The following is a 22,236-nucleotide window of genomic DNA, read 5'->3' on the forward strand; positions in this document are numbered from 1 at the left end:
TGTTTAAATAATTGATATTTAGGACGAAAAAAAAAATCACTCCTGTTACTGGAACTCACTCCTGTTACTGGCACTCATTCCTGTTACTTTTCATGTTTTGAGAAACAGGATCTTTTTTATCTGCTTGTCCACACTGTGATGGAGAGACAGTGGACAATAGATAAAGACAACATGGACAATTTTACATTTTTTTTAAATTGGTTCTGGTGTCTTTATCCTGTTTTATCCCTTCGTTATGTTACGGGTCAAATTGACCCGTTTTAAAGTTCGAAGATCTAGGAAAAATAGTTAAAAGTATTTTTTTTTTTTTTAGTATGAAATTTCTTCTGCTTGCCTTAATTAGTGTAATCAATCAACATATAATATGAAAATGGTTTATCTCACATATTTGCAACCACCCCCTGCAAAAACTAAAGCTAAATTGCAATGTTATGTTTCGATGTTATGTTAAATTGTTTTTTTATATTGGTCTTTCAAAAGTAATAAAGTATTGAAACATTTAAAAAAGTATGAACATGAATATTTTTTTTATAAAAAATGTATGAATAATCCTAATTGAAGCACTACCTGTTAGCGGTAAGGAACACGATTGCCCTAAATATTAATAGAATAATTAGCAATTAAGATAGTAATGAAATATTTCACCAGGTCAATATGACCCAGAAACAACATTGCTGTTCCTGACAAATGAACATAATAGGAGAGAACACAGTGCTTACACACACAGTGCTTATATGAAATCATGTTATATTTATATTGACCCCGTTCTAGTGTTAAAGAAAAGGTCAGTGATGTGTTGATCTGTTTTGCTCTGCAGAGAACAGTCTGCCAGGTCAGCCCGACCTCATGGAACAGGTGTTGATAAATATGTTGCTTAACTCTGGAGTGGAGTGAGTAGCTGGAGTTGGAGAGTGAGACACGTGGCACCACTGGCAGTCAGAAGGTCAGTGGGGATCATTATGTAACATGGGACTTTTCTAAATAATGCTGTCACAAACCAGAGTAGAATCATGAACCAAATGCAGTGCATGCATCGTTAAACAAAAAAAAAGCAGAATTAAACTGAAGAGAGTGATGAACTAAAATGGAGCATAATAGATTTTGAGCTAAAATCACCAGATTATTCTCTCTGAAAATGAGTATGCATCAGAATGCACATTTTAATAGTACTTTTTAGCATGGTTAGTGCAATTACATGTTCTCATCAAAACATATATGCCAGGGGTATTTAATTAGAATTCAGTACGGACCAGTTGTAGAAATTTTCGTCAGTCTCTTGAAGTTGTTTGAACTATGATAAAAAATATATAATAATAATAAAATGCCTCTCTGGCCAGATTTTGTTTACATTCCTCCCCTGTCTCTCTCTTGCGCTCGATGTGTCTTTAGTTACCACCCGTTCTCGTTTTTTCGCCAGTTCTTGGGCTCCCGATCTCTTTAGAAAGGCGTTTTTTCCCGGCTGCGTTCCAATTCACTAGCTGGGGCAGCCGTCTGCACAGATCTGATTGGCTAAGGAGAGAGTTTGTTAATCTTACGCCACACTTCTGTGTCACTAATAGGAGGTCCTCAAAGGTTCCTAGGAACCTGGGTGTTCTGGTTGATGACCAACTAACCACCTGGCCTCAGTTGCTCAATCCTGCCGCTTTGCGCTTTAACACAACATCAGAAAAATTTAACCGTTTCCAATGCAACAGGCACCCAACTCCTGATACAAGCAGTGGTCATCTCACGCCTCGACCATTACAACGCCATACTAATGTGTTATAAAACCACTTCAGATGATCAAAAAAATGCAGCAGCACGTCTGGTCTTCAACCAGCCAAAACGGGCACGTCACCCCACTGCTCACTGGTTGTTTCCTGTATTACACTTAAAGCTCTTAAAATCGCCTACAAGGTAATGACAGAACAGGCTCACTATTGTTCCACCATATGTTCCCCAATGGTGGAACAAACTTCCTTCTACTACCAGAGAAACTCCTGAAGACAGAGCTTTTCAAAGAGCACTTACCCTCCTAACACTTCTAACTAATAATTATTTAAAAATAATTTTATTTCTGAAATTTTTATCCCATTTTCTCCACAGTTTACCCTATCCACTTATTAGGACTCCCCCTGTCACTAGTTTTGCCCCAATATTCTCCGATACATGTGAAGTCAGCCACCGCCTCTTTTTTACCAAGTAGCATCGAAGTGCGCTTGGAGGAAAGTGCAGCGACTCAGTTCCGATACATCAGCTCACAGACGCCTTGTGCTGAGCGACATTACCCTTTGGAGTGATGGGGGAAGAGCGCCATATACCCACCCATAGGGAGCAAGGCCAATTGTGCTCTCTCAGGCCCTCCAGCAAGCGGGAATCGCTGTCTGGCCTCGTTCCAACTGGTGTCATGTTCCAACATGGGATTTCATCAGCCGAAGATAAGGCCAAGAGACCGGCCCAACAACTCGTAAGATCTCAACGTAAAATCTGCTGATGAGAGAATGCCCAATCCTTTTTACTTTCTGTATCAGTTTTCACTTTAACTCACTTTATTATTGTCTTTTATAACCTGAAGCAAATTGTTATTTCTAGTTACTGTGACTAGAAATAGAATAAAACCTAGAACTACATGTAACAGTGAATGCAAAAATAAGAACAGTTCTGATACAGAATGTGTGAAAAATGAGTTTTATTGTGCTTCTTTTATCAGCAATACACAAACTGGAGAGAAATTAAATCTGAGGAATTTTATTATTAGAAAAAAATATAGGAAAAAAAGGAAAGTGCCTGATGTAACTTTAACCAGTTCCTCTTTTTTTTTTTTTTTTTTTTAACCATTTGAGGCTAAATTAATTTTCAGATTTATTTATTTTTTGCCCCCAATTTGATAGTATAATCCATCCACCTTTCATTACATGATGCAAAAATGAGAAGAAAAAAAAATGAAATAAGAGTAAAGATTAATTAATTCAGACTTTGGGGGCAGATATGAACAAAAAAAATGGAAAAAAAAAAACATGGAAAATGGAAAAACATTACACTGACGGAAATATGACCCAAGGCAATGATAAAACAACCTTCTTCAGATTACAATAGTAATCAAAAATCTCCGTCACCATCTTTGGCCTTGGATGACTTCACTAGTAAATATTTGTGCGTTAAGCTTCTGACCGGTCTTTTTTTTTTTTTTTTTAACTCTGCAAGGTTGCAGTTTTGTGTGGGTGTGTGTGCGTGTGTTTGTGTGATGTAGCTGGCGAGATAAAAAGCAGAAAGTCCCCCCCAAAAAACTTGACATCCTCGGACTTCGGACTCGCGCAACAGCCAAAATACTGTTTATAAATAGCTTTAAAAACATCAGCTTAAAAAATTACATAAAAATGTAGAAATAGTAATCCTTGCAAATCCTTGTGCCATTGATTCCAGGAATTAGACTGTACATGATAATGTACTATGATTCCCTATAATATCTGTATATTTGTCTAATAATGTTAAAAGTGCTCTTGCCCTTGATTTGCAATAATCATAAGTTAGAAGCTTTCGATTCTGTAAACTGTTCTGAAAATTCATCAGCATTTTTATGTAGCATTTTATGTAACAACTCAGACGAGTGAGAGTATAAATAGCTGATATTACAATAATAAAAAAAAAAAAGTAATAGTGATATGTCTCTGTTTGTGTCTTTATAATAAGTCCTAGAATAAAGCAGCAGCAGACCAAAGGTGTGTGGTTTTTGAAGCTACTGTAGGTTTTCTTGATCCAGAGGTTCTGGAGGTGCGTCCAGCAGTTTGAACATGTCGTCGATGACCTGCCATAAGCAGCTATCTAGAGGGAAGTCATTGTCCACTAGGTTGACCAGGAAGTAATTGTCGTGGATGTACTGGATAATCATTCGTGAAGGAGACTCGTCCTCGTAAAGCTTCCCCCACTGCTCGATCCACAGTGCGAACGCCTCGTCCTGCAGGAGAAAGAGCATCCGTATATCAGTGGACTGTCAAGCTCAGGTGATTTTCCCTTTCAAATTATCTTTACAGCACAACTAGCATGCCCTTACCAGCTGGACAATAAAGATAAAGATAAGAGAGCATGCTCATTTAGAGGAACGTGCAAAGCACATAGTTAGCAAAGCTTCAGTTTTGCAGTTGTTAATATTGTTAGAGTCACACTTCAATATTTAGTTGGACCACGTTTAACTTTGATTGCGTTTGACTTTGTTTCAATAAGCTTCTGCAATGTCACAAGATTTATTTCAATCCAGCGTTGCATTAATTTTCCACCAAGATCATCAATCAGACTAGTTGCCAGATTTAAATCAGTAAAAGTTTCTCCCTGTGATTATATCTGAGACATTTTAATAAGAACAACAAAGTGTTTGTGGAATATTCCTCACCTTCCAGTACATAAAGCTGACTGGATCCACCACCGTGGGCTGAACAATCTCTTTGCCTGGGAAAATCCCCCACGTTACAGCATTGGGTTGCATATCATGGGCGTTTGTAATATTCTTGCCCTATGACAGAAGCAGAGGTTATGTTAAGAACCTGTTTAAATACATGGTGTAAATGTTAATCCGACCTCAATCTGGAAATAGTGGAAAGAACTGTTCAGGTGTGGTTTACCTTCACATTGACAATGTGGTAGTTCACACGTGGTTCATATTTCTTCAGTACTTTGAGAAGTGCGTTAACATTTTCACTTGATGTGAAGAATTCCAGGTATGACTGTTAATTGATAAAAAAGGAATATATTAATTAAAAGCAACAAAAATGTTTTTTTTATGGCTGGAAACAAGTGCCACATTATACAAATGAAGAAATGTAGTATGTTTCTGATTCTTTTCTGATAGTGTTGAACAATATATACTACAAAAAAAATATTATTATTTTCTATAATACAGCTCTGGTAAAAATAAGAGACCACTTATAAATTAGAAGTTTCTTTGATTTTACCAAATTGAAAACCTCTGGAATATAAATCAAGAGGAAGATGGATGATCACAAGCAATCAAACCAAGCAGAACCACTTGAATTTTTAAGCATACATTTTTGGCATAAAATTATCCAAAAGCAGTGTGTAAGACTGGTGGAGGAGAACATGCCAAGATGCATGAAAACTGTGTTTGGGTAATCAGAGATATTTCACCAAATATTGATTTCTGAACTCTTAAAACTTTATAATATGAACTTGTTTTATTTGCATTATTTAAGGTTTGAAAGCTCTGCATCTTTTTTGTTTCAGCCATTTCTCATTTTCTGCAAATAAATGCTCTAAATGACAATATTTTTATTTAAAATTTGGGAAAAATGTTGTCCGTAGATAATAGAATAAAACAATGTTCATTTTACTCAAACATTTACCTATAAATAGCAAAATCAGTAAAACTGATTCAAAAACTGAACTCTCTCTTTTTCCAGAGCTATATAATTTGCCTAATTAAATAAGCTGAATAACTGGACAGCAACATAGAATGTGCTACCTTTTGAAAGACATATCCGCCCGGTGGGCCCCACCCCACAATTGGGTCAGAAGAAGGCTTGCCATTGATGTTGGGCTGAGAGTTGATGGTGAGAACTCCCCTGCGATTCACCTTCTCCAGTTCCTCCTTCAGCATGTTTGTCTCTGGAGCTAAAGGGTCATCGTTCCATGGAAGACACATCACCTACAGAGTTGAGCAACAAATCAAAACATTAGGCTTTTTACACTGAGAATACTAGAGAATTTCTCTTCCTGTGTGGGTACATAATATATTGGTCTAATTAATAGTAACGTGTAATTATCATCAACACTAATATTTTTGTAAATGTCTGTGTTGATGCTTAATATTCACTATATATTGAACAAATATAGATTGAAACCTCAGGCTGTAATCTACCTTGTGTCCACTCTTGTTGGGCTCTGCTGTGATGTAGTTAGTGAAGACTTGATACACACTGTCCTCACTGGTTAGCTCCTCTTCCCACATCTTCAATAAGGCCTCTTTGGAAGACTTGCTCTTCAGGTAGAACAAATAATAATCTGTCAGCTCGCCAAAAGCTGGGGATGAGGAGTTTCCCCTAAGAAAGAAAATAAACTGAGTTTAATGTGCAAGATTTCAGCTTCAGTAGAAATTTTCTTTAACAGTAATTTTACACATAAGCCCCTTTATTTGAGGAGACTTTCCTTAGCCAACGGCATTCTGATTAAAGGAGAAATTGCATGTGAAATGTTTTTTGGATGTAGTGAAACGTGATAATGAGTTTGAACTTTTGTCAAATAGCCCATCTCCATTCGCCCCCAGCATTCTGAAATACAGTGCTTTTAGCCGATGCTCCCAATAGGCTTACCATGCTATTGATAGGGGCATAGTGTTGCCCATTTAAATAAATTATTTTTTTTACACCATTAACCATTTTTACACCAAGCTCGATGTAGCTCCACACTTCACGGATAGAATTCAGAGGCCCTGACTTTTAAAATAAAGCACTGAGAATTTGAAACAAAGGTAGTTTATTAAAAAAGACTATTTATACACACAGTACCTTCAGGTAGTTCTTTGGGTGTCCCCATCTTGAAATTAAATCACAGTAATTCGACTGACGAGCACAGAGAATAGGTAGTATAGGGGAACAGATTGCAAAATTAATTATGTGAAAATGTATAAATATAATTTAGATATGTTCAGAAACAGCTGGAATTGTAAGCCTGTTGGGAGCATCAGCTAAAATGAAAGGATCCATTTCACATTGGAGTTCTCCTTTAACGTCTCCTTTAAGTCCTCATTAACATCTCAAGAATTTAGCACATTTTAAAAAGCTTTTGTTTCTGGTTGTGTGTGTGTTTTGGTTTGGTGCAATTATGACATTTGGACACAATGAGGGGTGGGCTGAGCTTCTCAATACATTCACTGCTAATATAACTCACTTCTATTAAATATAACTAAAATATATTAATCAAGTGATATACAACTGTACAAATAAACTTATATTCTTCACTAAACTGCCTCAGTTGCTTTTAACATGATTAAAAATAGCTTACATATCAACATAGCTAGCTGACATTAAAAAACTACTAGCTAGCTCTAGCTCAAAAACATAAGCAGAATAACCAATAAAATACCAAATTTTCATGCAATTAACTAAGTTACAAGTTACTTAATCAACACAAACCTTGATTCAAGCAAATAACTAACTAATTCATTTATTGAGTTATCTATCTAACGGTAGCAGATTAATAGTCTGATGAGACCAACTTGGACATTTTTTTTTTTTTTTTACAAACTATTGACAAACTTATAGCCATATCATCCTAAACCGGCATTAACTTTATTTCCAACTGTTTTCTAGCATTCATTATTAGCAATGACTGTACAGCCATTGGCTGGTAGACATATCTACTTTTTGTTAATTTTTTTTTTTTTTTTTTTTTTTAAGGGGTCAAAATAGATTCGCTGTGCGGCAAATGCTCCTTGTACCCATGTGCAAATAAATCACTCCCTTATTTTAAGTGAAAATAAATTTACTTTAACATCTTTTCAAATATTTTTCCTGATATAGTTAAATGATAAGGACACCAAGTCTATAGTTTCTCACACATTTTTTTTCAGGTTTAGTGGTAGAACCGTTTGTACTATACTAAACTTTTAAGATGAGCCAGTATTTATTACAATCAGCAGTTAAGGTTCAAATGATAGAAGTACTATAAATGGGACAAAGCATAAGTATCTTAGTGTATTTGATTAAGGTCAAATTGTGACGGTAAGACTAGGTCTCCAAAATGGGAGGTCTTGTGAAGTGTTGTTAGTATGCTGTGATAAGTACCTATCTACAGTTCCTTTTACCTTGCAACCTACAGGACCCACTGCTAGTCTTGATACCAGATCCCCCCAGACCTTCAGAGTTCTTGTTTTATGTCCATATCAAGGTTTAAATATTATGGCTCATTGACGTGAATCCAGATATATTGTAGAGAACATGTACATACCATCTTCCATTGGGGAAATCATCCCAGTCTTGAGTTCTGTAGATGTAGCTTTTAGGCCTTGAAGCCCAGAAGATCGGCCGAACATCTTCAACCTTTCGTTTAGGATGAGCGCTGACAGCCCATGGCAAAGGCCGGCTTTTTAAAAGACAAAAAAAATATAAAAAACATAAGATATATGGAAAATAAAAGTAAAAGCAACAACAACCATCAGTATTTAATTCATTACCAGTGAAAGCAGAAGTGAAAGTCAGGCCTTAAACCAGGAGCACTATGGAGCTAAAGCTTTGTTCCCAGCACACTTACCGAGGGTCTTCTGCCCACAAGCCCAGCTGTCTGAGCACTTCCATGGTGGCAACCTCTCTGTTGAGTGTGTAGAAGTGCAGCCCAGACACGTCCCCGCTGGCCAGCAGAACCCTGCACATCTCCACAGCCTGCTGGATGCCGTAGTTCCGGATGGCAGCATCGTTGTCCTTGATGGGCTCGATTACCTGCATGATCTCCTCTGGCACCTCCAGTTTGGACAGCTTGACCAGCTGCCGCAGGGAGTGGTAACCCTGTCAGAGAGGAGAGGAAGAGTGTGTCCAGCACCAACACAATTTTGTCCTTAAAGTGGCAGTTTGTATTATTTTGTTTCTAAACTGAAAGCAGAAGCATTTCTAAGCGGAGAAGGGACAAAATATTGTGTTTAATGGTAACGTTGTGCTGGAACGACCATCCCTGCTAAACCTAATATATTCATCCAAAAAAAAAAAAACTGGGGTGTCGGGTTGCTTTTCGCAGGAGTTCTTCTGGTCACGTCACACGTCTTTACAGACTTACCTCACATGAGCAGCCTCTGAAAGAGGATCCAGCTTAGTTTTACTAAATGCAAGCGGCTGGTGGAGCAATGGAGACTTCAGAAGAGTGCTCTTTCTCTCTGACTGAACATAACCTGGAATCGGATTCATCCGCTCTAAAAGGAGACCACATCACACCCGCCCAGTTTAAAATGATTCTTACGCACGCTCGGTGCAATTACCCGTTCTCACCAGAGAGGACCCTAAATCCCAAAACTTACGGACATCAGCTTTAATAACTGGGCCTTATATTATCCTTATAAAAAATAACTGATATTTCATTTATTTAGTTTTGAGTGCCTTTATGAATTAAGAAATTGAAGTCTAAGGTCCAATCTCATTTTTCTCTTGTACCCCTACCCCTTGTTTTCAAGTGTAACCCTTTCCCTTGGAATAGAGTTAGAAGAGAAAGGGGTGAAATCCTCCCCCTAATAATTTGGACAACCCTTCAAGCACCCGATACAGATATAGCTATAGCAGTGGAGTGCTATATTTTAGCAACCTAGCTGCTGGTTAGCTAGTTAACTTTAAGGCATTGTGTGTCTTTAGAAAGGGGGCAGGTGGAGTAACAATTCATTCTTATCGTCCATTGCTTTTATTTTAGTTTTCTGTTCCACATTAAATGCTGCAGCCTCTGTCTTCTGTTGCACAATTTAAGATGAAACAGGAAAGTTAGTTAGTTAGCAATCTACTGTAAAAAAAATACTAATAATTTTATATGCTTGCTATGAAAAAATATATATACCATTAAACATTGAAACTACACATTAAACTATGGTTATATAGTTGTTATAATCATATAGCCATAATGCGAAGTTACATTTCTGCTGAGCTGCACATCAAGCTACTACCTTGGTGTATAGACCATACAAAATTTATACACAGAATCACAAACTGACTTTTTTTTTTTCAAAGTATTTTGTGGGTAATGCAGTTTGAGTTTGCTGTTATTTAAGACGTTTATGCAGTGGAGTAACTGTCAGATCTCGGATAATCTGGGTTTCATACAGTTCACCCTCACGGTTTGGGCTGCACACGATCCTCAGTTTATGTCCAAAACCAGATGTGCATATTTAGCAGGCCTCATAATACTTTAGTGTACTTATCATGTGACTGTAGATGAGGCAAAAATGCTCAGACTTTAGGTACCTGTATGGGGAAGATTCCAGGCACAATAGGACAGGTGATGCCGATGGCTCTGCAGTCCTTGACGAATTTAAGGAATGTCTCCGCTCTGAAAAAGAGCTGAGTCACGATGAAGTGTGCTCCTGCATCCACTTTCTCTTTCAAGTGCTTCAGGTCATCCTCATAGCTCTCAGCCTCCGGATGCCCAGTTGGGTAGCCTGTTATTACACAAATGGGTCTATTTAGGAGAGCTATTAAAAATGATGTATGAGCAGCAATAATCAGCATTTTAAAAGCTTTTACAGAAAAAAGGCAAATATAAGAAAAAATATACATACTTTCACTTTAATAATATGAATAAATAAAAGTTCTGCTACCACTGCTCTCTTCACTTATTAGTAGGAATGGAAAATGTGTCAAGATCAGATTTAGCTTAGTCATTTTATCAGGAGAGAAAATGAGGCAGTACAGATTTTAGCACTATGTGCACAGAAGAGTCACAAGTTACAAAAATATGCTGTATTTTGGTGATCTCAACCAGTCTACCTTCAGGTGTATAATTATCTTATTTTTATAATTATGCAGATTCATAATAGTCAATAAACAGAATGCCGATTTGTACTTCAACATTTTAAGTAGGTTTCTGTTTTTTTTTTCCTAATTTAAATGCGTACCAGCAACACAGATGTCAAAGTAGTCATCGAATTCATGGCGAATGTGCTTCACCAGGTCTGTAGCATAGTTGAATCCTCCCTCTTCTTCCTCCCAGTCAGCTCCAATTGGATCTGTGGAAAAGATTCTCCACAGTTAGAAGAACAGTGAAGAAAAATTACACATCTTTTTAATCTTTTAATTTGGCATCTGTATATGATACCAAAAAAATCCCAGTTTCCAGGATGCTGTATACCGTGTATGACCCAGTGCTCAGTTATTTTACCTCCCCTTAATGCCATGATGTTCTTTAGGCCCAGGCGCTTGGCTTTGTTGAGGTGAGCTGTGATTATCTCTTTCGTCTGTTTGCAGCAGGTCAGGTGCAGGATGCTCTCCAGGCCGCAGTAGTTGACTGCTGTGCTGGCTATCATCATTGAGGAGGTCTCCTTATCTGAGCCGGGGTCTCCTGCTGGATGCCATGTTACATCGATGAAGAGTGGTCCGCCAGATCCCATGCGGTCAAACCTGCAAGCACATAAAGCAGAGATGAAGCCAGTTCTTTTTCAATCACACGACACCACTTCAGACAAAGGCGATAGTGGCTAGCTGACAGACGGCCTAGAGGGCGGGCAATATGTCAAAACGACTATCCAGTCTGTAAAATAGGGAAAATGTCTTAAGCGCATCATAGAGGCATATCTAGCAGTCAATGTTGGAACACAGTGGACCAACACCAGCAGATGACATGGTGCACCACTTTGTGAGACATCAAGTCCAAAGTCACTGCAGTGTTTTCCTTACAGCACTTGCTTTCCTTTGCTGACAACATTTATGGAGATTTCATTTTCCAGCCGGACTTGGCACATTTTTAAATAAAAATTTTCTGAGACACTGATTTTTGGGTTTTCATTGCCTATAAGCCATAATCATCAACAATAAAATAAATAAACACTGTAAGAGTCATTTTTGAGAAGTGAAGTGCATGTGTTTAACCACTAGCGGGAGTGTGTATGCTTCAGCTGCAGTTATATAACTCACTCCAGTTCAAGTTCTCTAGAAGGTCGGGTGGAGGTGATACAGTTTTCTGGCAATCCGACCAGTTAAGACCTCAACTAACAGACATGTACACCTTGGATTACAGATATTTTACTTGTATTTTTTTTAGCTTATTTTTCAGTAAACATTGTTACATGAAGGCTTAAAATAGAACACTCTGTGTAATACATAAATATAATGAGATGCACCAGTACACCAGTACATCAGTATATACAGCAATATATACACACATATTTGGCAAAATGTCAGATGTGAGGAACACTGACTTACTAATAAACCAAGGTCCACGACATAGGTTTACCTAGATATGAGATTAACCGCGCCTCCAGCTGTGCGGGGAGGAAAAAACTCGAGGGAGAACCAGTGGTCCCCAGACTCAATTCTCCTCCTCATCTTGTCCCGCAGTCGGTCAGTGCGGTCCGTGTCCAGCACTGGGGTGGAACATCTTGAGCTCTCTTTAGAACTCTCTCCACTGTTGCTTCCACCACTGGAGTCGCTCTTACACGGCTGCCAGCCGGTGTCCAGTCGCTGGTTAACCATGGTACCTAGAGGCAGAGCAAAAGAGCCTTAATTAAAAAGTGATTAGAAGATCATGTTAATATAGTGTGTGTCCTCTGAAGCATTTTTTTTTTCATGTGCACTGAGGACATTTGATCTGGAGATCAAGTAATGAAAATGAGATGACAGTCAGAATTTCTTATATTTTAGATTTCCAAATTCTAGATATTTACATTTAGAAGTGATAAAAAAAAAACAATTCATATCATGGCACATTTGTGCTACACACATAAAAATGAATTATATCACATATAACTGACACATTGAATTTTCCTATGTTTAAATGTGTAAATCAGAATGCCATTCTGCTCATGAGTTATATCAATAAACATAAGTACGCCTGTTAAGGAAGCAGCAATGCAAGGTCAAACCATACTACAACCTACACCTTGCTTGACAGATAAGATTGTGTAGTACCTTTTCTTTCTCCACACTTTAGTCAGAAATTAGAAATTCTTTAAATAGTGGGTTATGATAACCAATAACCTCCACATGGCAGGGATAATGGTGAGGTCACTTGCAAATGCAACCTTTACAGGTAAATACTAAGAGTAGCAATTCAGAATTATTAACAAATTAAATAATAAATCTAACAGGGCTCACATTGGCAAGAAACACCCATCAGTTTTATGTTACAATATATATTTTTTTTATATCAAAGAAGGGTGTGAGGTGTAATGCTATATTGTGTATCAACATAAACATTTGTCAACAAAACAATAGACTTGTGGTTCCAGTACTTTTAAAGGAGACTGAGATTTTCCAATTATATTCTAGTATCACAGTAGAGGATACCGTTTAATTTAGCTATGAGACTTTTAAGTTAATGACTGGTGAATGCCAAAAGAATGACCTACAAACGAGGCAGAGTTTGTTGTGTTTATACAGTACCGTAGACATTAACTAGAGAGAAACCATGTGTCTAGAAACATTTTTTTTTTTTTTTTTTTTTTTTTTTTTTACAACTTTTCAAGCAATTTCACGGTCAGAAAAATGTAGTTAGCGAGTTTTGGCTTGAGTAGCTTGTGAAATTGTGGAATTGCTAAATAACCAAACAGAAAACAGCTGTTCTTGGTCATTTATCTAGAGCAGTGTTCACATTCTGTTGTACCTTTATATTGTTTTATTTTCAAATCATCTGTTTATTTCTGTAAATGGATTGTAGTTGCACTCATGTAATTAGTGACCGTTCAAGACTCTCAGTTGTTTCAGAATAATGTGAGAGTGTCAGATTTTAAAGTAATTTTTAGTGTATGGTTGGCATTAGCAAATGACATTAGATTAGATTAGATTAGATAGAACTTTATTGAGCCCTTTGGGGGGGTTCCCTCAGAGAAATTAACATTACAGCAGCAGCATCATTAACTACATTACATACAAAAACAAAGGAAAAAAAAAAAGAAATGGGACAATATAAAAAGTCCAGCAGGAGAGGTACTGGACAATATTATTGCACTTAGTTTTAATATTACTGCACACAGTATGTTTAATGTTATGGTCAGGCTACTGCTCATTTCACTACGTTTAGATGTTAATCATTAATCAACACATAGATAAATCATAGAATAAATACAGCTCTGGAAAAAAAATAAAAGATCACTTCAGTTTCTGAATCCGTTTCTCTGATTTTGCTAATTATATGTATATTCTTGAGTAAAATGAACATTGTTGTTTTATTCTGTAAACCACAGACAACATTTCTCCCAAATTCCAAAAAGTAATATTGTCATTTAGAGCATTTATTTGCAGAAAATAAGAAATGGCTGAAATAACAAAAGGGATGCAGATTTTTTAGACCTCAAATAGTGCAGAGAAAACAAGTTCATATTCATAAAGTTTTAAGCGTTCAGAAATCAATATTTGGTGGAAAAACCCTGTTTTTTAATCAGTTTTCATGCATATTGGCATGTTTTACTCCACCAGTCTTACACACTGCTTTTGGATAACTTTATGCCACTCCTGGTGCAAAAATTCAAGCAGTTCAGTTTGGTTTGATGGCTTGTGATCATCCATCCTCCTCTTGATTATATTACAGAGGTTTTCAATTTGGTCAAATCATAGAAACTCATAATTTTTAAGTGGTATCATTTTTTTCCAGAGCTGTATAAGTCTAAACAACTGAAACTGAACCACCGTATCGCGGTGCGTCAATACAAACGGTATACCGGTCTAGGCAATATATCAGTGCAGTACAAGAAGGGTTCAGTAGCTGGATTTAATGAAGTGGGTTTGTTTACATCAGTGAATGTGGAGTAATTATTTACGTTATTTCAATTTTACATCTTTAACACAGAGAGATATCCTTTAAAAATGATCCTGAATTACGTAAATTATTTAATGTTTCTGGCCTTTTCAGAACAACACTGAACTAAGGGCAGCTAGCATTATCTATCTAACCTATCCAGGTTACTCTTTGTCTGGGAGAAGAACCTTAACGCTATCTGATACTAAACCTGAAGACCACGATATACCCAGAGTTAAGCACATGTATCTATATAAGTAACGTTAGCTAAATAACTCTATAATAACAGAAAATAAATACATGCACACAAAAATAAGACACGACCAATTACTCTACATTAGAACTATTTTCCACATTAGCCACTGAATGTATGACAACCGCACAGAGGGAGGGTCTTTTTCCAGAACATGTGCAGCAGCAGCAGCTACACTGGCCACACTAACAGAACACAGTTAGCACAGAGAGCTACAGCGGATTAGCCTAGCCAGCTAAACTGAAGTCTAAACCAAACAAAAACACAGTGCAGCTCTTTACCTCACAGTTCCCCCCGATAACCACAACAACACAACCGAGGCGAGGAGCGTCCCCGAGCGGCTCAGCATCCGACGAACGGGCGGAATTAAGGGAAGAATATGGGTTATAGTAGCGGAGCTAACAGGGGCGTGGCCACGTGTTCACAGACCACGCCCCGTGCCCTGGTGCATTCAACAGACTGCAGCTGCAACAATGTGACATTTTATTTAATATCAGAGCAGCGATGTTGAGTAACAGTCAGCCTACTGAGTTTATTCACCAGTGTGTGTGTGTGACTGGAGTATGGAAGCCTATTCCTGCCACTTAAAATAAACAAAAAAAAATCCAACACATTTTTCTCATTATTTTGAGATAGTAAGTCATTATTTTGAGATAGTAAGTCATTATTTTGAGATAGTTTACAACGTTATATATATATAGGTTAATTGAGGAAATAACTATTTTCAAAAGCAAACACACATGCTATCGCAAAATAATTGCTTACTATCTTAAAATAATGAGTTAGTATCTCAAAATAATGAAGTATCTCAAAATAATGATAAAATTGTGCTGGATTTATTAAAGAAAGAAAGATTTTCGATGTTTTTTGTTTTCATTTTTGTGTTTAACGACAGGTTACTTTAAAGTACTTTAAAAGCACACAAGCTATATAGAGCATATAAGATATATAAAATATGTAGTATATAAACTGACCACGAGAGCCGTGTTTCATATAGTAGGATTTGTCAGCTAATTTAAACATTTTATTTTTGTTTACAGCATTTTCTTTATTTAATTAGTTCATTTACTATGTGTATTACATTATGTTATTTAATGATAACGTCCTTATCTAGCACTTTACTGTTTTACCTCGACGCTTTGTGTGTATTGTTTTTATTTCGGTGTATTTGCGCAAAAAGCGCTCAGTCAGGAGGTGCTTGAAACACACGCTGGGTGCATATTCACATGAGTCACATGAGCTGAATGTGATCAGAGGATGGGGCTGCTTTGATTCACTTACCGAACCGATTCATTCGAACTGTGCGTTTGAATGAACTTTTCAGTCAATTCTTTTATCACAGACAAGGGCGTAGGAGCGGGCTTGATATTGGGGGGGACACATTTGCCAATATGAACCCAAGCCCACCCAATAGTTTCCTAGAACAACATTTGTGGAAATTACTTTTAATTAAAAGTAAATTATTATTATAAGGTGATTTTACAACCTAAACATGTTACTCCACATTACAGCTACTTTTGTTAGAAAAATTATGCAAGCAATGTCTGAGTTATCACCTAATATTTAAAATAATATAACAGATTATTATTATTGTTATTATTATAACAATAATAATATTGTTCCCTCCTCTGTTCCCTCCTCTGTGTCCAGCAAGATGGACGGCATTGCCAACTCCTACATGAGGAAGTGGTTGGGACTTCCACGTTGCTTCTCTGATGCTGGACTCTTCGGCAAGAACATGCTGCAGCTCCCTCTGAAGTCGATAAATCTTGGATACAAACAGGAGAAAACCCGTCTTGTACTCGAGGTAAATGAGTCCAGAGATGAAGTAGTAAAAGGTGCCAGGGTGGCCATTCGCACTGGGCGCAAGTGGAGGGCGCAGGAAGAGGTGAATCAAGCCATCAGCAGGCTGCAGCATAAGGAGGTGCTGGGAAGAACCCAAGTCAGCCAAGCGGGACTGGGATGGGGAGAGTCTGTGCCATTCTGGTCCAAAGCCACAAGGGAGCAGAGAAAGATCATGGTGGTGGAAGAGGTCTCACAAGTGGAACAGGACCGCTACCTCATCAAGGCTGTGTCCCAGGGCAAACAAGGAGCATGGACCCGCTGGGAGGATACCATCAACAGGGTAATAACCTGGACAGACATCTGGAGAATGCCACAGTCACGGCTCAGTTTCCTATTGAGAGCAGCATATGACACCCTGCCTTGCCCCCAAAACCTCTCCCAATGGTTTGGAAGTGAGGAGAAGTGCCCTCTGTGTAGCAAACTTAATGTAAGTCTCCAGCACATACTATCTGGGTGTAGTGTAGCTCTGTCACAGGGTCGACTTAGATGGCGACACAACCAAGTGCTGAGAAAGTTGGCAGAGCAGTTAGAGGAGAGCAGGGTCCGGGCAAACATCTTCCCAGAAGTATCTCGTCCAAAGATCCCATTCGTTAAACCAGGAGAGGGTGTGCAGAAGACAGCAGCGGGAAGACCTACATGCCTGCTTTCTCCTGGGAAGGGATGGGAAATGCGTGTCGATCTGGGTACTAAACTTATTTTCCCATCCGAGATCACCCAAACAACATTGAGACCAGATGTGGTGATGTGGTCAAGGGCTGCGAAAAAGGTTCTCATCATCGAGCTTACAGTGCCATGGGAGGAGGGAATGTTGGCAGCATATGAGCATAAGCGGCTCAAGTACTCTGACCTGGCAGCAGAGTGCAGAGAAGGCGGCTGGACCACGTCCATCCACCCGGTGGAAGTTGGTTGTAGGGGCTTTGTGGGGAAATCAACGATGCAGCTGCTTCGTGACACTGGGATGACCGGGACAAGGCTGAAAAAAGCAGTCAAGGAGTTGGCAGAAGAGGCGGAAAAAGCAAGCTATTGGCTCTGGCTACGGAGAAAGGATTCAAATTGGGGTTCAACACCCCAATGAGGTCAGCTGCAGGGGGTGGCAGGGAGACGTCCCCATAAGAGCCACTGCCCCCCCACCGCGAGGTGTACTGGTCTGGGGGCGAAACATCTATGAACGGTGGCACCAGCTGACGACCCTGCAGCTGACCGCAAGTGCACTGGAGGAGGTGCGGCAGGCAGAGATGCCAGGCAGAATTTACACCTTTCTGTACACTGTAATTGAACTACTGCATATTAAACCTGTTCTGCATATTCTAGAGCTTCCTCTGGTGGATATACATGATTAATTTAGGCTCCATAGGGGGCTAAAGGATTTTAACAGGTAAACTCAGTAAATGACTGTTTATTAGCTGATCAGGTGGAAAACACTAGTTTAGGGCAGTGATCGGAGTTAAGTAACTGCTTTAAACTACCAACTTAAAGTACTGTACGAAATTCTGGCGATCATCTACATCCAGCTTCTAGATAACTAGTTAGTTAAATCAATTTTCGTTCATTATAGCTCACAGTAAGTCCTGTAATCCTAAATGAATAAACAGTTTGAAAATTAAAGTGATTAGCTGATCAGGTACAGGGAAACATTACATATTTTATTTTTTTCCTTTAACCCTGACTCCCAATCTAGCTAATTCCAAAGATAAGCTTACACACTAACACAGCTGCAGTTTATTAATCACAGTGGGTTTAAACTGTGTGCTGATTCAGAGACGTGTATTTTTAACCAGCTATCAGAAACATATCATCACAGTTTACGTGGTTAGCCTATCTCACAGCGAGGGGGCGGGGCTTCCCCAACAGCAAACTGCCTCTGCTCCGCGCGCCGCAAAACCAGCAAGCTGATTGGCTGTTTCTACTGAGAGGCGTGACTTAATACCTGAACCGGCTCCGTGATTGGTCCGGTCTGTCTCCTCATTAATAGTACAGCTGACCTGAGCGAACTGATATCATTTTTGGGGGGGACAAATCCACCTGTTTCTAATATTCCCCCCCGGTTCCTACGCCTATGATCACAGATACAATTATATTGGGTGTAAGGCCTATTATGAATTACCAAAAACACGCAAAGCTTTCAGGCCTCAAATAATGCAACAGAAAACAAACAGTTTTCATGCATTTTGACACATTCTCCTCCACGAGTCTTACACACTGCTTTTGGATAACTGTTGGCCACTCCTGGTTCAAAAAATCAAGCAGTTCAGATTGGTTCGATGGTTTGTGATCATCTTTCCTTTTTTTGATTATATTCCAGAGGTTTTTAATTTGGTAAAATTAAAGAAATGCGTAATTTTCAAGTGGTCTCTTATTTTTTTCCAGCGCTGTTTATAATTTAAACTAAGTTGGAGTTCATTGTTTGTCACACTGCCACTATGATCAGGAGATCCTGATCAGGAGATCGAATCCTGTTCATGCAGCTTGCTATCAGCTGCCGGGAACACCGGAGCCCTGAGAAAGCACAATTGGCCTCGATCTCTCTGGGTGGGTAGATGGCGCTCTCTCCTCACATCATCCAAAGGGTGATGTTAATCAGCACAATGCGAAAAAAAAAAATCACTCATATATTGAAAGAATATTGAGATTATTATTTTATTATTACAATATTGCCCAGCTGTACTTGTAATTTTTACAAATAAAAAAGAATATTCGATTTTTTTTTCACAGATTCCAATTCAGTAAGGAATCGGTTCGTTCACTGGATAGTGAAAAGAACCGGTTCAAGTGAACGACTCGTTCAGGCTTCGGAGCTCAGTAGTTAGCTGTTAGTGAGTGGTTGGATCATGGCGTGTTGTGGGAGCTGCTTGTGCTGTCAGTGCTGCTGCTGCACAGAAGGAGAAACCAGAACACCGGAGGAGCTGGTATGGCCGAACCTTCACTGCGTTTAGGTTTTATTTCTTGTTTGGTAGCTCCTGAGCGGGGTCTGGTCCCTGTGCTCCCTGTGGGAGTGAGGGAATGAGGGAGTGAGGAGCTGCTGCAGGATGTTGTGACCGATGCAGAGCTTCTGTAGATGCTCCACCCTCTCTGTGTGGGTAACCCAGTTCCAGAGAGTAAAAATCCATGCCAGGGTTTTGTACCAACTGCGTGGGCGGCAAAGCTGCAGCAGTGCAAAACGTGGGATGGATTTTTACTTTCTGGACCTGGGTTACCTTAGCACTAGGCTAGCTAATGATGATAATAGTAAACAGTGGCTTTGTGCAGGTGTAGCGTATGAATGATAGTATAAAAAAATAGCAGGCCTGTTTACTTTAAGCTCTAGAAGTTAGTTTATGTGTGGATTAGCCCAGCATGATAATCAGTTATCTAGCAGATAGCTATATAAGCTAACTAGCTAGTTAACCCTAGGTCGTTAATACAGTAAAACAGTGACTTATGTAAATACAACCAGGTGTAGTTAAGCTAGATAACCTAGCTAACTATCTATGTCGTTTTGTGGTTCAAACCCCTGCTTTCTTTTATTATTTCTAAAACAGTAACATTAAAACCAGACAAGGTATCCTTATGCATATTCAGGAGGAGTGGACCTTTTGTTAGCAATCAATATTGGCCATCTGCTTTACTCACCAGCTGCCCCTATTGAAAATACCACCCCACACATCACCCATTATACTGTCTGTCCTATCCATTATTATGAAAATGAAGCTCATTATCCTTCACATTCTTTCTAACTTTTTTATCAGACCATTTTGGGGGAGACCAGGGAAGATGAAGATGAGATACTGCCAAGGAAAGACTATGAGGTGAGAAAAGATGTCAGAAGTATTTACATTTAATACCTCTTCTCAGGTAGAAGTATAGATACTAGGGTTTAAAGGGCTCCTTCCTCTAAAATCCACTTTTTCTTGTTCTTTGTGAAATACAATAGGTCTACAATATGTTCTTCAACCTCTATTGTCTGCAGTAGCTTGTAAGAAAAAGTCTTGTCTCTACGTCAACCCAAATAGGGTTTGCCCACCTTTGCTCGGGCCGACCACAGTGAGAGCTAAAGCTGGGCTGCAGCTAAAGAGCTTAAAGCTTTGTTTACACCAGCTAGTTAGCATTAGCTATCTTGTGTAAGTAACTCTAGGTTTGAATTGGCTCTCCGGTGGATTCCGCGTTTTACCAAGACCTTAAATATATACTATGGGAGCACAGTTTGACAAGGTAGCACAACTGGACAGAACACCGGTCAAATCGGGCGCAGTTCGCATCAGATTTTATGATATAGAGCGAACTCTGGGGCTTTAATATGGTGAAACTGCCCAAGCACAGAATCTACAAGTCTGAGGTGAGAGTTTAGTAGTGTTTGTTTAGCTGAAAGAAACATGGATATCGTGTATAAATGTGGAAGGATCGTGTATAAACCAATAGGATGTCGGAATGGTATATCTTATAATTCTCATCCAACCACAATCAGATTCACTCTGTCTGGATGGAGAGACTTATTTGGATAGCTTAAGAATTTATCTGGAACCAGCTGAGATGAAATAGGAGTAGAAAGTATAGATAATTGCGTGAAAATGTAAGGAGTAGAAGTAAAAAGTTGTCTGAAAAATAAATACTCCAGTATTCACTCCCGTGCGCTAATATCACATTCAATTGTATGTTCTTCCAAAAAAATATATAACTGTAGTAGTGTGATTTCAACAGGGGAGGGGAGACCCTTGATTTCCTATATGGTGGAGGAAGTTATGGTTCCTACAAAGATATCAATAGTTCACACAAAATAATGGTAGTGCAAACATGTAAAAGGTTTGCGCAGCATATAATAATTTTCTGCAGGTTAATATTGCTGGAGTAAAATTGACCCCAGGCATAAAATATGTTAGTAAACATTGAAAGTTACAGGAAGGTTAAGTACGTAGTTACTTGACATGTCTGGAAGTGAGACAAATTATGATATCTTAATTGCTGAAATATATAATATAAAGACAACTCTAAAGCATGCTTTGACTGACTTAATTTTTTTTTTTTAACCTTTTCTTCATAGAGTTTGGATTATGACAGGTGTATTAATGAGCCCTATGTGGAGGTGCTGGAGGGGCTGGACAATAAGGTAAAGTATCAGATAATACCACTACTACTCTACGTTCTATTCATAAGCACTGCTGCTTTTCCCAGCAAACTATTTGGCTTGCTTTGTTTTATGTTTTATAATTCTTATTTTCACTTCTAGAAAGCCAAGAAGTATGAAGCTGTCAAGTGGATGTTGGTGTTTGCCATTGGAGTATCTACAGGCTTGGTATGAATAAGTATACAACTAGTGTGTATATGTAGCCTATAAATGTATAAACTGAGATTGGGTGCTCACTGGTCGTCTGAATCATCTTAATTGTTCATAATTAATTTGCTATTAAAAGGCCCTTAGTATCATAAACTTTCAGTGTTTATCGTTTTAATAATAGTTTATGTTTCAGATTTGATTTTAAGGTTTTCAGCCCAGTTGAAGTTTAAATCAGAACAGAGGTCAATTATTACATTCTTACATAGAGTACTATCGGGTTAATGAGCATTTGGAAAATGGACATGTGGACATGACATTAAATTAGGGCAATTTATTTTTTTATTATTATTTTTTTTTTCCATAAACCTATGGAAAAATGTATGAATACAATAATATGTAGCTTGTGACTTTTTTTTTTTTTTTTTTTTTTTTTTTAAGTTTTCATAAAATATTTATAAATAAATATTCATAAAATAAACATGTTCCA

At 38.4% G+C, this 22,236-nt stretch overlaps 2 protein-coding genes across 2 annotated transcripts in view; one reads left to right on the top strand and one right to left on the bottom strand.

The window, feature by feature from the left end:
• Positions 1-2,651: 2,651 nt before the first annotated feature.
• mthfr (methylenetetrahydrofolate reductase (NAD(P)H)) lies at positions 2,652-15,058 on the bottom strand. The gene is made up of 12 exons (XM_007247925.4): positions 14,938-15,058; positions 11,905-12,148; positions 10,834-11,072; positions 10,571-10,681; positions 9,921-10,114; positions 8,239-8,489; positions 7,936-8,070; positions 5,849-6,029; positions 5,453-5,635; positions 4,596-4,697; positions 4,367-4,486; positions 2,652-3,934 (listed from the first exon to the last, which is right to left on the bottom strand). Exons 2-12 carry the CDS (start codon positions 12,141-12,143, stop codon positions 3,716-3,718), a joined length of 1,974 nt encoding a protein of 657 aa, XP_007247987.3. The 5' UTR covers positions 12,144-12,148; positions 14,938-15,058; the 3' UTR covers positions 2,652-3,715.
• A 4,233-nt stretch (positions 15,059-19,291) lies between these two features.
• Positions 19,292-22,236, top strand: part of clcn6 (chloride channel 6) — a 37,747-nt gene continuing 34,802 nt past the window's right edge. Inside the window, exons 1-4 of the mRNA XM_022670701.2 lie at positions 19,292-19,407; positions 20,227-20,286; positions 21,516-21,581; positions 21,702-21,767. Coding sequence (XP_022526422.2) covers positions 19,330-19,407; positions 20,227-20,286; positions 21,516-21,581; positions 21,702-21,767 — 270 coding nt within the window. The 5' untranslated portion in view covers positions 19,292-19,329. The remainder of the gene's footprint in view (positions 19,408-20,226; positions 20,287-21,515; positions 21,582-21,701; positions 21,768-22,236) is intronic.

Source organism: Astyanax mexicanus, chromosome 12 (assembly GCF_023375975.1).
Source record: "Astyanax mexicanus isolate ESR-SI-001 chromosome 12, AstMex3_surface, whole genome shotgun sequence".
NCBI classification, from domain to species: Eukaryota; Metazoa; Chordata; class Actinopteri; order Characiformes; family Acestrorhamphidae; genus Astyanax; species Astyanax mexicanus.

Bases quoted from the DNA above. Each gene is read 5' to 3' on its own strand.
- mthfr (XM_007247925.4), bottom strand. From the start codon at position 12,143: ATGGTTAACCAGCGACTGGACACCGGCTGGCAGCCGTGTAAGAGCGAC. The intron at 6,030-7,935 runs GTATGTACATGT...TTTCTTTCTTAG, and splicing joins GATTTCCCCAATGGAAGATG to GGGAAACTCCTCATCCCCAG. The intron at 4,698-5,452 runs GTAGCACATTCT...ATCAATTAACAG, and splicing joins GCGGATATGTCTTTCAAAAG to TCATACCTGGAATTCTTCAC.